The sequence below is a fragment of the Condylura cristata genome, unplaced genomic scaffold, assembly GCF_000260355.1.
Source record: "Condylura cristata isolate star-nosed mole 26May11 unplaced genomic scaffold, ConCri1.0 scaffold00080, whole genome shotgun sequence".
Taxonomy (NCBI): domain Eukaryota; kingdom Metazoa; phylum Chordata; class Mammalia; order Eulipotyphla; family Talpidae; genus Condylura; species Condylura cristata.
Genome location: NW_004567181.1, coordinates 233114 through 247291, shown reverse-complemented (window position 1 = coordinate 247291; position 14178 = coordinate 233114). Strand labels below are relative to the sequence as shown.

At 44.0% G+C, this 14178-nt stretch overlaps 1 protein-coding gene across 1 annotated transcript; it reads left to right on the top strand.

Annotated features, from left to right (window-relative positions):
- The first annotated feature begins 1108 nt into the window (after positions 1 to 1108).
- On the top strand, positions 1109 to 13628 carry LOC101625758 (butyrophilin subfamily 1 member A1-like). The gene is made up of 7 exons (XM_004695636.1): positions 1109 to 1583; positions 3016 to 3297; positions 3422 to 3622; positions 3715 to 3735; positions 4492 to 4518; positions 12536 to 12562; positions 12961 to 13628. The coding sequence occupies exons 1-7, from the start codon at positions 1109 to 1111 to the stop codon at positions 13626 to 13628; spliced, it is 1701 nt and encodes a 566-aa protein (XP_004695693.1).
- Positions 13629 to 14178: the final 550 nt, after the last annotated feature.

Sequence of the window (14178 nt, the reverse complement as noted above, 5' to 3'; positions counted from 1 at the left end):
CAGTGCTCGGTATTGTGTATAACATAGACAAATTCTGAAACTGTATTCAGAGAGCTGCTTACTCACAGGAGATAATGAATAATGAAGAACAGAGACCCCTGTGGAGGGGCTGAGAGGTGGACAGGCAGGGTCAGATCAGGCAGCAGGGGATGGAGGAGTGTGGGGGCAGCTGTGTCCATCAAGGGGGTCAGTGTAGAGGGTGGAATGGGAACAAAGCCCTGGGAGGGGTATTGGGGTGAGGATCCATGGAGGGAAGAGCTTGTGGGGGCTGGCTGGTGCTGAGTGTTTAAGTACAAATCGGGTGGGGATCAGCTAGAGCAAGGGGAGAGAAAGAGGAGCCGGATGTAGAGAGGTACTAGACAGTCACCTCTATGAGTCTGTCTCTGGGTCACTGTGGGAATGTGGAGACATGAGAGGTTTGAGAAGGGTAAATATATAGCTAGCTGTCCCAGATGTGGGTTGGGAGGCACAGGGAGACAAGGCTACCCCATCCTCCAGAAGAGGGCTGGCGATGACTCAGGCCAAGCTGGCACAGGAAAGGTGAGAAGTCACTCGACGTCCAGCAGAGCTCACCCTGCAGCGGTATCACATCAGTCTGTCCACTGGGTCAGAAGACCCAGAGCCCTGAGGGGGTCAGAGCCATGATTTGGGATCCTCAGAGTTAAAGCTCAAAGGAAGCAGGCCTATAACAAAATTAATAAATGACGCTGGTTCTTCCTGCACAGCTAATTCAGTGGATGAGAAAGACGCTAAGTTAAGCGGGGTGGGGACACCTGGTGTGCAGAGGGCCCACACATTTCTCATCAGAGCACAGAATTCTCTTCAGTCACCACCAGGCTGTCCTGAGGTTGGCCACATTATAGTTGTGGTTCACACAGCCTGCAACTAATGTTGCATCCTCAGGCCCCTTTGAGAGCACCCACTGAGTCAGCCCTAGGGAGGTGCCCAGCAATGGTAATTGTGGAGATGTTGGGGGAGAACCATGGAATTAGAGTCCTTCTAGAAGGACCCAGGGTGGTGCACAGGGAGATGTGGGGCTTCTGCCATCATTCCTGGATCACAAAGTTGGGTCCAGAAGGCCTTCCCCAGATGCAGAGATGCACTGCTCATGCCCACGGGTCAGAGGCATCTCACCGGTCACCTGTCCACTGACCTTGGCCCTCCAGAACGCGGCGTGCATTCCCCTCCTCTCCTCCCCCCTCTCTCATCTTTCTTGTCCCGTGTCTGTGTCGCAGAGGAATTCCAGGTGATCGGCCCCACGGACCCCATCGTGGCAGTGCTGGGCAAAGACATCATGCTGCCCTGTCGTGTGTCGCCCGCCATGAACGTGAGGAACATGGAGATGAGGTGGTTCCGTTCCAAGTTCTCAGAAGCCGCGTTCAGCTACAAAAACCAGCATGAGAACCGTGAGGAGCAGCTGGCCCAGTATGCGGGTCGGACCTCCCTGGTCGAGGACTTACTGGTCAGGGGCCAGGCGGCCTTGCGCATCCACGGGGTCCGTGTCCCAGACAATGGCCAGTACACCTGCTTCTTCAGGAAGGACAGCTTCTACGAAGAGGCTGGTTTGGAGCTGAAGGTGGCAGGTTGGTGACTCGATCTGTTAGGATTATGTCGGGAGGAACCCCAGGGACCAAATAAATCAGACCCTCATTTGATAGATGAGGAAAGGACTGCTCAGTCTCTCTCACTCTATTACAAACCTATAGAGCCTCCTGCCTCTGCTAAGTGCCAGGGGCTGCTGTGGATGCCTGGGCTCACCAATGAGCCTAACAGAGACTCTTGACCTGTGAAGTTTATTTACTAAGATCAATCAATAAATAAATGGACAAGCAACTAACAGAGGGTTTTAGAAGGTGGTAAGCATTTAGCATTAAAGGGCCAGGATGTGGGGTGGGAGGGAGAGAAGGCTTCTGTGTAATATAGAGGCTCAACTTGGGCCTTTTGATGATCTGAGAAAAAAGCTCAAAGGAAGCAGGATTGGAGTTCAGAGATTTATTCTTAAGGGAAAGATTTCCAAGCCCAGGGAACAGCCTGGTGAAACTCCCATGCAAGACTGGGCTGGTGTGTCTGGGAGCATGGGAAGCCATGGCAGTTGGTGGATAAGTGATGTTTCTGGCGTGGTCTCTGACAGATGAGTGACTCAGGTGGTGATAGCAGGGGATAATCGGGATAATCGGATGTTCTTGGAATTAGGTGCACAGAGAGAGAGAGAGTGATGTATGCTCCCTGTGGTGGTCAGGAGGTTTAGAGGTGCACCCCTGGGCAGGTTCTAGAGATCCCCCAGCAAAGTTTCCAAACCCTTGAAGCTGATGGGTGGGGTGCCAGAGGCAGGAGCACCCAGCATGGGGATTGTGGTTACTAGCAATTGACACCTATTTACTGGGGCTGCAGTGCTGGGCCTTGGTAGGCACAGGGTGTGTAAGTTGGGAAGGGGAGGGAAGGGATTTTTGGGGGGCTGAGTCAGGTCATCGTCCCATCCAAGGGCACAGAGAGAAGACACTAAAATGTGTGAAGGAGAGGGAAGTTAGAAATAAATAAAGTTGAAGAATTGGGATGTTTTCATATCTGTCACAGGTGGGTAGAGTCATTAATTCATTCTGGAGTCTGAGTGTGGGTGTATGGCACCGTCAGGGAATGATGACACACAGGGGCGTGGGTTCCAGGCAGGGGAGTTCAGGAGGTTGGATTGTCATTAATATAATGTGGGAAGTATTTAGAGGAGAGGAAGCTGATGTGTAACAGATGCCTTGGGTGAGTGTGAGGTGAGAAGGGTGGATGGAACCCGGGATTAATTTCTTCTGTTTCCCTTAGACATGGACTTTCAACCTGGTAGCTTTGAGTCCCTGTCCTCTGTGCCCCTCAGTCCTATAACCTCCCTGATTCTGGGACTGGGTCATGCCTTGCTCCCTGCAGTCAGCAGTTTATCTCCAGACTCCCCAGAATGCACCTTGACAGCCTCTTTTGGAGGTGTGCACAGGTGAGCCTGACCCTCTGGCTCTCATCTCCCCTCTGCAGGTATGGGCTCTGCCCCCCAAGTGCACATCACAGGGCCAGAGGGGGACGGGGTGCGCGTGGTGTGCATGGCTTTGGGCTGGTTCCCGGAGCCCCAGGTGCAGTGGAGAGACCCACGTGGGGAGAAGATCCATGAGTTCTCTGAGGCCTATACTAAGGACTCTGAGGGGCTGTTCAGCGTGGAGGCCGCCCTAGTGGTGAGAGACAGCGCTGTGGGGAGCGTGACCTGCTCCATCCTCAACCCAACCCTGGGCCAGGAGAAGGAAATGACCATGGTCATCCCAGGTTGGTGCTACTCCCCAGCCCTCCCCACTCCCTGCAGGGCCAGAGGGAGGGGCTGGCACCCCCAGGGAACTAGGCTGGGGGTCCTGGGCTCCTGATGGCGTGTCTGCATGGTCTCTGGCTGCAGAGCCCTTCTTCCCCCGGGTCTCCCCCTGGAAGCCAGCTTTCCTGGTCATCCTGCCCTTGCTGCTGCTCCTGCTCCTGGGGGCTGCCTGCTGCACATGGAGAGAACATTCCGTACGGATGCGGGAGCTGCGGGAACAGGGGACACTGTGCCAGGCTAAGGAGGAGGACAGACAGGCCAAGGAGGAGGCTCTGAAGGACACAGGTGAGGCAAGACAGAGGTAGTGAGCAGGATAGTGGGTGCTGAGAGGGACATGCTAACCAGATAGCTGTTTTTTTTTTTTGGCTCTCTTTCAGCTGAGCTCCAGGCAATGCTAGGTAAGCTCTGTCTCCCTCCTGAATTCTGTGTCCCTTCATAGGAGACATTCTGGTCCTTAGTTCACCTGTCCCCTGTGTTGCTTTTCAGACCAGAGGAAGAAAGCTTACCTGTATGGTGAGTATTTGTCCAGATGTCCTGGGTCCCCTGTGCCCAGGTGTCCCTCCTTGTCTAAGCATAGGCATGGGGACCCCTTTCCTGGGGTAGAGCTGGTGGGAGGCTAGACAACACTCCCAGATTCTCCTAGTTTTTGGCTCTTTCCTACCCAGTGTGGGGGGTCCTGGTGGGTGGTGGGTCCTTCTGCATGCTGAACCACATTGGTGACTTTTACCCCAGAGCATGTCTCATATCATTATATCATATTTTGCCAGAAAAAGACTCGATCTAGGTTTTATTACAATATGGAATAATTTCTACTTTATTTCTTAAAACATTTTCACACATAATATAATTTTTGATTCTTAGTGACAAAACTGAACCAAGATAGAATAAGAATTTTGAGGTTTTTGAGGTCCAGGGCTGCTCAGTGACTTGTCCAAGCCCCAAGCAGCAGCAGGCAGGGTGGGTCAGTGTGCCCTTCAGGCTCCTGACCTGAGCCAGAATCCCCACCATCCCTGAGTCTGCACAGGACAGGACATCATGACCCTCAGCCTCTCCCCTCCCCCCAGAGAGGTTCCCCTGCAGAACAGAGGGAGCCCAGGCCTGGGGGCCCCATGCCAGGTGGCTGTGCTGAATTTCACCTGTGTGTTCCCTTCCAGCCTGGAGGAAGGCCCAGCTGTATGCAGGTGAGTGGCCCTGAGGGTCCTGGGACCTCTTCCAGCCTCCCTTCTGCCCCGTCTATATTAGGGACCACCAGGAAGGGATTGGGGTCACTGGTCTCCTTTCACTCTGTAGCCTCCATCTGAGACCTGCAGCCCACTGTGTGCCCAGATGTGCCTTCCCCTGCTCTGTCTCTCCTTCAGGTCATGTGGGGGTCTGGACACCCTCTTATATCTTTTTACCATGTCCTTCCTGTGGCGAGGACAGTGGGGGTCAGTGTGAGGAGAGGCTGAGCAGGTTAACAATTGCAGAATTGTGTAGGTCAGGAATTGCTGATCTTAGCCCAGAAACCCTGTCTGTCTGCTTAGATCTCAGGCCTTGCTTCTTCTTGGTCTGGTGTCCTTCCCCATTTTGCGTGTAGCTGGATTTCCTCCTCTGAGCCACTTTGGTTACTGAGAATTAGTTACTTTAGGGCAGGTGTTCTGAATCTGGGCCTCGGAATCTCTGGGAAGTTTATGGCTCATGTGGGACCTGTGAAAGATCTGACATTAACGCAAAATCCCGAGTATATATCTGTGTAACAGGGAAAATGCAACACTCATTTGTTCACAGCCATAATCTCCCACTTTAGGAGAATTATGGTAGGCCTGATGTGTGGTGTTGGTTGGTTTTATTGTGTGATGATTGCATAGGAGATATTAGCTGAGTTATAATTGGTTACAGAGAAAGGATGGGGAACAAATCTTGGGTGGGCATGGGGAGGAAGAGAAAATAATCAGTGGGAAGAGCCGAGGGAACAAGATGGAGAATACAGTTTTACATTGTAGAACTTTTCAAGGGACATTAACCACCTCTGCCCACACCAGGAAGGAAATACCTTTTGTCCAGATGATGGACCTAGGGAGAACCAGAAGAGTCTGCTCAAGGTTTCTCCCAGGAGGTCTGGCCAGTGGTCAGGTAAACTTAAGGCCCGTTTTGGGTCCTGTTCACATGAGTGTGCTTAGCGCACCAGTAACAGTGATCCACCATGGTCCACAGGTGCACCTGGCTATGATTATGTTTTCTACACACCCATGGATCAGCCTAATATATATATATTTAATAATATAATAGTTTATTTTTACATGATTTTTTCATCTCATTTGTAAACCCCGTGAGCTTCCCAACACCAAATCACCATGTGCCATCACCATAGTCCAATGCATTTCCTTCCCCCAATGGTTTTTGATCCCTTTCCCCACTCCACTCCTGCAAAATGCCTCTGGTATTTGGCAGTTCATTATTCTTATTATTTTCTCGCCTGGTACATTATACTCCTGCTATGAGAGAAACCATCTGGTATTTTTCTTTTTCTTTCTGGCTTATCTCACTAAGCATGATCTTTTCCAGCTCCATCAAAGTTGCTGCAAAAGACCTGTGGGTTTTTTTTTTTGGTTTCTGAGTAATGTTCCATTGTATATATGTACCATATCTTTTTCATCCAGTCATCCACTTTTGGGCATTTGGGCTGCTTCCATGTCTTTCCAATCGCAAATAAAGCAGCAATAAACATGGGGGTGCAGGTATCTTTTTCAATCAGTGTTTTTGTGTCTTTTGGGTAGATACCTAGGAGTGGGATTGCTAATCATATGGAAGCTCCATGTTTGGCAGTTTGAGGAACCTCCAAAACTTTTCCATAGTGGTTGTACTAGTTTGCATTCCCATAAGCAGTGCAGGAGAGTTCCTTTTTCTCGACATCCTCACTAACATTTGTTGTTGCTTGTTTGAAGATGTGCCATTCTCACTGGGGAGAGGTGATATCTCATCGTGGTTTTAATTTGCTTCTCTCTTATTACAAGTGAAGTTGAACATTTTTTCATATGTTTGTTGGCCATCTGCATTTCCTCTTTGGAGAAGTGTCTTTTTAGCTTTTCTGCCCATTTTTTGATGGGGTTGTTTACTTTATTTTTGTTGAGTTTCATCAGTTCTCCGTATATTTTTGTGATCAGTCCTTTATCACTAGTTTTGTGTGAGAATATTTTTTCTCAATCAGTAAGATGGATGCCTTTTTGTTTTTTGTAATGTCTCTTTTGCTGTACTAACATTTTAACTTGATGTAGTCCCATTTATTTATCCTTGCTTTCACTATTGTGGCATTGGTTGCTCTATCTTTAAAGATGTCGCTGAAGTGTACGTCGTGGAGTGTTTGGCCCATTTTTGCTTTCAGGTATCTTATGGTTTCTGTTCTTATGTCTAGGTCTTTAATCCACTTCGAGATGATTTTTGTGTATGAGTGAGGTAGTGACCTAGTTTCTTTTTTTTTTTTTTGCATGTAGCTTCCCATTTTTCCCAACACTATTTGCTGAACAAACTTTCTTGTTCCATTGTATCTTCTTTGCTCCTTTGTCAAAGATCAGCTGTCCATAAACCTGTGGGTTTATATCTGGGTTTTCTATCTGAATCCACTGGTCTGTATATCTGTTTTTGTTCCAGTACCATGCAGTTTTGATTATGATGGCTTTGTAGTATAGCTTGAAGTTTGGGATAGTAATGCCTCCATTTTGTTTTTTCTTAGACATGAGGGTTTTGGCTACTTGAGGTCTTTTGTTGTTCCATATGAATCTCATCAATGTTTTTTTCTATTTCTTTGAAGAATGTCATTGAGACTTTTATTAAATCTGTATATTGCTTGTGGTAGGATGGCCATTTTGATGATGTTAATTCTCCCAACCCATGAGCAGGGGATGTCTTTCCATTTCATGGTGTCTTCCTGAATTTCTTTTAACAGTGTTTATAATGTTCTTTGTAATGTTCTTTTACATCTCTTGTTAGGTTGACTCCCAGGTATTTGATTCTTTTTGTTTTAATTGAAAAGAGGATGCTTTTTTTATTTCTGCTTCTTATTGGTTGTTTGTGTATAGGAAGGCCTCTGACTTTTGTGTGTTGCTTTTATATCCTGCTACCTTGCTAAACTGGTGGATGGTTTTGATTAGTTCCTCTGTGGAGTTTTTAGGGTTTTCCATGTAAATTAACATATCATCTGCAAATAAGGATAGTTTTACTTCTTCTTTCCCTATTTGGATTCCTTGTACGCCTTTTTCCTGTATTATTGCTCTGGCTAGAACTTCCAATGTTATGTTGAAGAGAAGTGGCGATAATGGACATCCTTGTCTTGTTCCTGATCTCAAAAGAAAGGTTTTCAACTTTTCTCCATTGAGAATAATATTGGCTGTGGGTTTGTCATATATGGCTTTTATAATGTTGAGGTATGGTCCTTCTATTCTGAGGATTTCGAGGCCCTTAAACATAAATGGGTATTGAACTTTGTTGAATGCTTTCTCCACATCTATTGATATGATTATGTGGTTTTTATTCTTCTGTGGGTTGATGTGATGGATTACATTAATTGATTTTCTGATGTTGAACCATCCTTCTGCTTCTGGGATAAAGCCCACTTGGTCGTGGTGTATTATTCTTGGATTGTTGGATTCTGTTGGCTAAAATTTTGTTGAGGATTTTTGAGTTGATGTTCATTAGGGAGATTGGTCTGAAGTTTTCTTTTTTTGTGTTTTCTTTGTTAGGTTTTGGTATTAGTGTAATGTTGGCTTCGGAGAAAGTATGTGGTAGTTTTCCTTCTTTTTCGATTTTTTGGATAAATCTGTGTAGAATAGGCACTAGTTCTTTTCTGAATGTTTGGTAATATTCATTTGTAAATCCATCTGGTTCTGGGTTTTTATTTTTAGGGAGGTTTTGATTATTTCTTCAATTTCCTTGCTTGTAATTGGCCTGCTTAGTTGTTCTATCTCTTCTTTATTTAGCTTTGGGTGGTTGTAGAGTTGTAGGAATTTGTGCATTTCTGCTAAATTGTCGAACTTGTTTGCACATAGCTGTTTATAGTATTCTCTGATTATTCCTTTGATTTCTGCTGGATCTGTTGTGATTTCTCCTCTTTCATTTAAGATTCTGTTTATTTATGCTTTCTCTTGTTATTTTCTTTGTGAGCCTGGTTAGTGGCCTGTCTATTTTGTTTGTTTTTTTTGAAGAACCCACTTTTGGTTTCATTGATTTTTTTGACTGTTTTCCTAACTTCCAATTTACTTGTTTCTGATTTGACTTTTATTATTTCCTATTTTCTACTGGATTTTGGGTTATTTTGTGGTTCTTTTTTCAGTTCTTTAAGGTGGGAGACTAGGTTGTTTCTTTGAGTTATTTTTTGTTTCTTTATGTGAGCCTATATTGCTATGTATTTTCCTCTTATAACTGCCTTTAGTGTATCCCATAAGTTTTGGGGACTTGTGTTGTCATTCTCGTCCTTCTCCAGGTATTTTTAAATTTCTTCTTTGATCTCCTAATTGATCCAATAGTCCTCCATTAGTGTGGGTTTCAGTCTCCATGTGGTAGGTGGATTTCTTGCTTTCTACATATGGTTTATTTCTAGTTTGATTCCTTAATGGTCAGAGAATATAGTTGATTCGATCTTAGTGTATGTATTGGTATTTATCTTGTGAACCAGTATGTTGTCAATCCTAGAGAATGATCCATGTGGATTTGAGAAAAATGTGTACTCAGATTTTCTGGGGTGAAGTATTCTATAGATGTCTGTTAGACCAATGTCGTCCAGGTGCTTGTTCATAGCTTTAGTGTCTTTGTTTATTTTTTGTCTTGTTGATCTTTCCATTGTTGAGAGTGGCATGTTGAAGTCTATTACATGTATGTATTCTCTCTGATGTATGTTTTCATAGGTAACAGTAATTTCCTGATATATTTTGGTGCTCCTTCATTTGGTATATATATATTGATTATTGTTACGTCTTCTTGTACCGTCCCCTTAATCATAAAGTGGCCTTCTGTGTCTCTTTTAACCTTTTTAAGTTTGAAGCCTATGTTATCTGATATAAGTATAGCTGTTCCTGCCTTTTTTTGGGGGGAGGGGTCCATTTGCTTGTAGGATTGTTTTCCATCCTTTTATTTTTAATCTGTTTTCATCTTTTGTAGTTAGGTGTGTTTCCTGTAGGCACCAGAACGTTGTTCTTCTTCTTTTTTTTTAATCCATCCTACAACCCTGTGTCTTTTTATTGATGAGTTTATTGATGAGTTTTTTAGGGATGATAATGATAGACTGGCATTTATGCTTGCCATTTTTTTGGTCTTTTTGTATTTTATTTTATTTATTTATTTATTTATTTTTATTCCTTGTTTTGAACTGTTTTTGCTTATTCTTCTCTTGGATTTGGTTTGAGGGCTTCTTGTATATTTTGGAGTGGTGGTTTAGTCATGAGAAAATTGTGAACTTTCTGTTTGTCTGATGATGGCCTTATTCTTTCTTCATAGAAGAAGAAGAGCTTTGCAGGGTAGAGTATTCTTGGTTGTCATTTAATGCTTTGGAGTTTGTTGAGTATGTCCCTCCACTCTTTTGTTGCTTGTAGTATTTCTTTTGAGAAATCTGATTTCAGTGTGATAGGTTTCCCTTTATAGATTGTTTCTTCCCTCTTGTCATTCTCATTATCTTGTCTTGTATTCTTTGTAGTTTTACTATGATGTGTCTTGCTGTATTTCTCCTATCGTCATGGTAGTTTGGTGTTCTTTCTTCTTGGATGTCTACTTTCATCTCCTTCATATTAGGGAAGTTCTCTTCTGTTATCTCTGTGAATTTTTTCTTGATTCCTTGGCCTTTCTCTTCACCTTCCTGGATACCTATAACTCTGATGTTTCCTTTCATAATGGTGTTAGTTAGATCTTGAAGTGTTTCTTTTCTTTTTTCTTTTTACTTCTTTCTTTTTTCTGTTTTAATTCTCTTATCTCTGAATCTTCGAGGGTGCTGATTTGTTCTTCCATTTCATCCGTTTTGTTTTCATTGCTTTTCCCAGCATTCTTTATCTCCTCTAGTGACCTTTTCATCACCTGTCTTCTATTTTCTTTTTTAATTTTTCATTTTCTGTCTTCAATTCGTTGAGTACTTGCCTCATATTGTTTTTTTTCTTTTTCATTTCTTCCATTATTTTCCTTGTTTGCATTCTTCAACTCGTTGATGGCTTTCTTCCTATCAATATATATTTTTTCCTTCTCATCTTCTTTTTGTTTGTTTATCATGATGATTATGAATTCTCTATCTGGCATGCTGAGTAGTTCTTCTATTTCTCTGGTGCTTTCTGGCGACTGATCTTTTATCGTGATTTTTTTCCCCCTCTAGCAGCCTAATATTTTATGTGATCTTTTCTGTGTGTGGAAAATCATTGGAGATGGAAATACTAATTTATCTGAAAATTTTAAGTGAAAATTGTCACCTATTTACATCAAAAATGTGCAAGAAAATGTTGTTTATTTCATTCCCTAAGTGTTCAAATCTTAACCCCAATTCTCGACACCTTTAGGGCAGTGACTCTCCCCACAGAAGACATTTCAAGATCTTTGGATGTCTGTTAGTTGTATTATCAGTGATCTCCATTTCTTTTTCCCAGTGGATGTATGGAGGTTGGAGAATATGTGGCCTTGGCTCAATGGGACCAGTGGCTCCCCATGATTTTCCTGTAGTCATTTCAGGTCCTCACCATGGGGAAACTAGCCTGATCTGGTTCTTCATAACCCAGGTTTGGTGTTTGTGGAGGAGGCACAGGCCTAGATAGCTGTCTGGGGTTCTGTTCGATCTCCCCTCCCCCCACCTCACTCCATGTGAAGTCCATGGGCTTGGTCACTGGGACCCAGATGGTCTGTGGCTTCCTTCTCTTGACCCAGGCCTTCCCCTGATTCCTGTCTCTGTGTACCCCTTGGCTCTCCACTTTCCAATAGAGAATGGGAGATTTCCTGTGTCTTTGTGCAGGTGATGTGGAGACCTCATGATTTTTCAGACCATTTCTCTTCCAGGTCCTCCCTCTATGTTGGATGTGGCACATACTATACATGAGTCTATTATTCTTTTTTCAAATACTACAAATGTCCAAAAGCTTAGCGACTTAAACTAACACAGATGTCTGTCTTCTAAATCTGTAGGTCAGAAACTCTCAATATGTAGCTAGGGTTATGCCTGTTTCTGGAAGCCTTGGCCTTTACAGCTTTGGGAGGACCTGTGCATTCCCTAATTATGGGCCTCCTCTTCTGTCTTCAAGCCAGCAACACAACATGTCTCTGACTCTGCTTGTGTTGTCACATCTATTTCTCTGAGTACAAAGCCTAGAAAGCCCTCTGCTTTTACGGATTCTAATGGTTAATTAAGACCTACCTGGTTGTTCCTTGCTAATCTGCACCTCAAGTTTCATTATTTAGATCATAGCTGTAAGGTTCACTTTTCCAGACAGGTGACATAGTGACATGCCTGGGGTTTAGGACATGGGCGTCTTTGGAGTGGGCTTAACCTAGCAAGGGTTCTCTTCTGTGCTTTTATTCTTTCTCCATGATATTTGGGGAAGCAGATGACTATATTCAGTTTTTTTTTTTTATATATAGATGTTTTTGCTTCCACCTCCACATGAAAATGCTAAGAGAAGTCATGGATATCCTCTCACTGTATATATTTGTTTCCTCCTTTGAACCTCTCTCCCTTCCCCAACTGATCTTTTGTCTTATAACTAAGCAGGATTTCTCTGATGCTATATCATGACTTCCCTCCTCTTATGGTTGATAGTTTTCCTCCAAGTTCAGTAATATTAAGTTGTAATTCTCTCTACCTGTGGCTTAGAGGCAACCTTTAATTCAACTCAGCCAATTTTTTATAAATAGTAGCAGTCTTTCATTTTTTTTCTACTACTTTTTCAAGAAAAAATGTGAGGGTAGGCACTTAAAAAGTTTATTTTGATAGGCAAGTCTGGGTAATAACAATCTTGTTCATGTCATACCCAATCTTTTAATCCCTCGGTATTAAAATTCATAGCTTAGTCTTCATGGGAGGGTTGCAATGTGGTTACATGGCTTGTGTGCATGTGTGTGTCTGTAAGAGAGAAACACTTCAGCTTAATATTTGTAAGTTTTTTTTTTCTGTAAACTTTTCATAGTGATGTTTCAGAAGACTAGATGATGGCCCTGATGTGTGGGTCTCCATATCCCTCATTTGAAATGTGTGGTTTCTTGTAGATTGGCGGAAAGAGAAGTTCCAGCCCTGTGAGTGAATTTGTGTTCTTCCTGGATGCTTCTCCACCTGCAGCCCTTACAGCTTCTGGCCTCTCTGTCAGTCCTCCGTGTTGATACAGATGCAGGCACCATCAGTGATCGGGGATGAGGGTGGCAGTGATAGTCATATAATTGTGGTCGGTGGATGTGGCTGATATTGGCCCATATTGGTCTTCACATGACAATGTGACATATTTAACCCCAAGTCAGACATGTGTTTTTTTCCCCCTGCTTAGAGGACTGTGGTCTTCAGTCACAACACTCTCATTTCCTGGCAGTTCTCCCTCTCCTGCATGCTCCCTCCCCCATGCAGCTATGGGTCTGTGGTGAGGTGTGCACCCTTGTTATAGGTGAAGGTGTCCTTGAATACTTGGTTCCTCTCTCTGCAGGGTCTGTCACTCTTGATCCACATTCTGCTCATTCCAGTATTGCCCTCTCTTCTGATAAGAAGACGCTGAACTTGAAGGACTCTTCTGAGGATGTAGGAGACACATGCAGCATCCTGGGCCTCCAGGGCATCACATCAGGGTGTTGTTACTGGGAGGTGGAGGTCAAGGGTGGAGATAAAAGTGTGTGGGCTGTGGGGGTCTGTAGGAGTAATGTGAACAGGGAAGGCTGGTACAAAGAAACACCAGAAAAGGGGTTTTGGAATTTGGGACATTTTGAATCAGGATTTTGTGCCTGTACAAGTAATAGCACTAAGCTATCTCTTAGGGAAAACCCCCACAAAGTGGGAGTTTTCCTGGACTATGATCATGGGGATGTCTCCTTTTATAACATGACTGAGGGTTCCCACATTTTTTCCTTCACTGCAGCCTCCTTCTCTGGGACCCTCTTTCCATATTTCATGTGTATCTCTGGAGACGTGTCCCTGACCCTCTGCCCCCTGGAGGCTGAGATCCAGAAGCCCTCTGTGCCCATGAACAATCCTTTCATTTTGGGGGAGACTGTGGGTCCTTTAGGAGAAGGGGTCCCCTCAGGCTCCAGTGAGGTTGGGGCTCACCCAGGGCTTTATGTCCCCCTCCTCTCCTGTAACTCTGAGGCCATGTATGCCTAGGTCCCATCACTGTTTGTCCCTCTCACAGAGGCTCTTTGAGAGAAAACTGCTTGGGCACAGCCTATGGGTCAATCCTGGGTGACAAGGGAGTCTCAACCTCCTGCTCTGAGGACAGAACATGGCATGCGGCTGTGAGAGACCTGAGTTTTAGCCTTGTGCTAGAAGAAGAAGGAGACATTGGCTATAGTTTATAGTAGTTTCCAATAGACTGACTTTATTATGGGAAGACAGTTTTAAATTATTTTTGGTAATGAAATCTACTTCATAGCATTTCATGTAACTTGGATAGGAAAATATAAGCAATGGATTACTCTAAAAAATAAAAAAGTGTTTGTTACCTAATTTGAATTTGTACAAAGCAACCCAAGGCTAAAAGGGGGGTCACAGTTCTATTTTGGGGGTTCTATATTCTATTTCCAGAAAAGGTGGTCATCCAAAATTTCTAGGGAGATCACTTGTTGTTGGTCTTTTATGAGAAGAGTTTTATTTCTCCTCTTTACTTCCTATTCTGGGATGGATGACATACACCTGTTTTCTGAATCTCAGAAAA

Excerpts from the sequence above, each read along its gene's own strand:
- LOC101625758 (XM_004695636.1), top strand. The coding sequence starts at position 1,109 with ATGCCCACGGGTCAGAGGCATCTCACCGGTCACCTGTCCACTGACCTT. Across the intron at positions 1,584-3,015 it reads TTTGGAGCTGAAGGTGGCAG|GTATGGGCTCTGCCCCCCAA; the intron begins GTTGGTGACTCG and ends TCCCCTCTGCAG. Across the intron at positions 3,736-4,491 it reads TGAGCTCCAGGCAATGCTAG|CCTGGAGGAAGGCCCAGCTG; the intron begins GTAAGCTCTGTC and ends GTTCCCTTCCAG.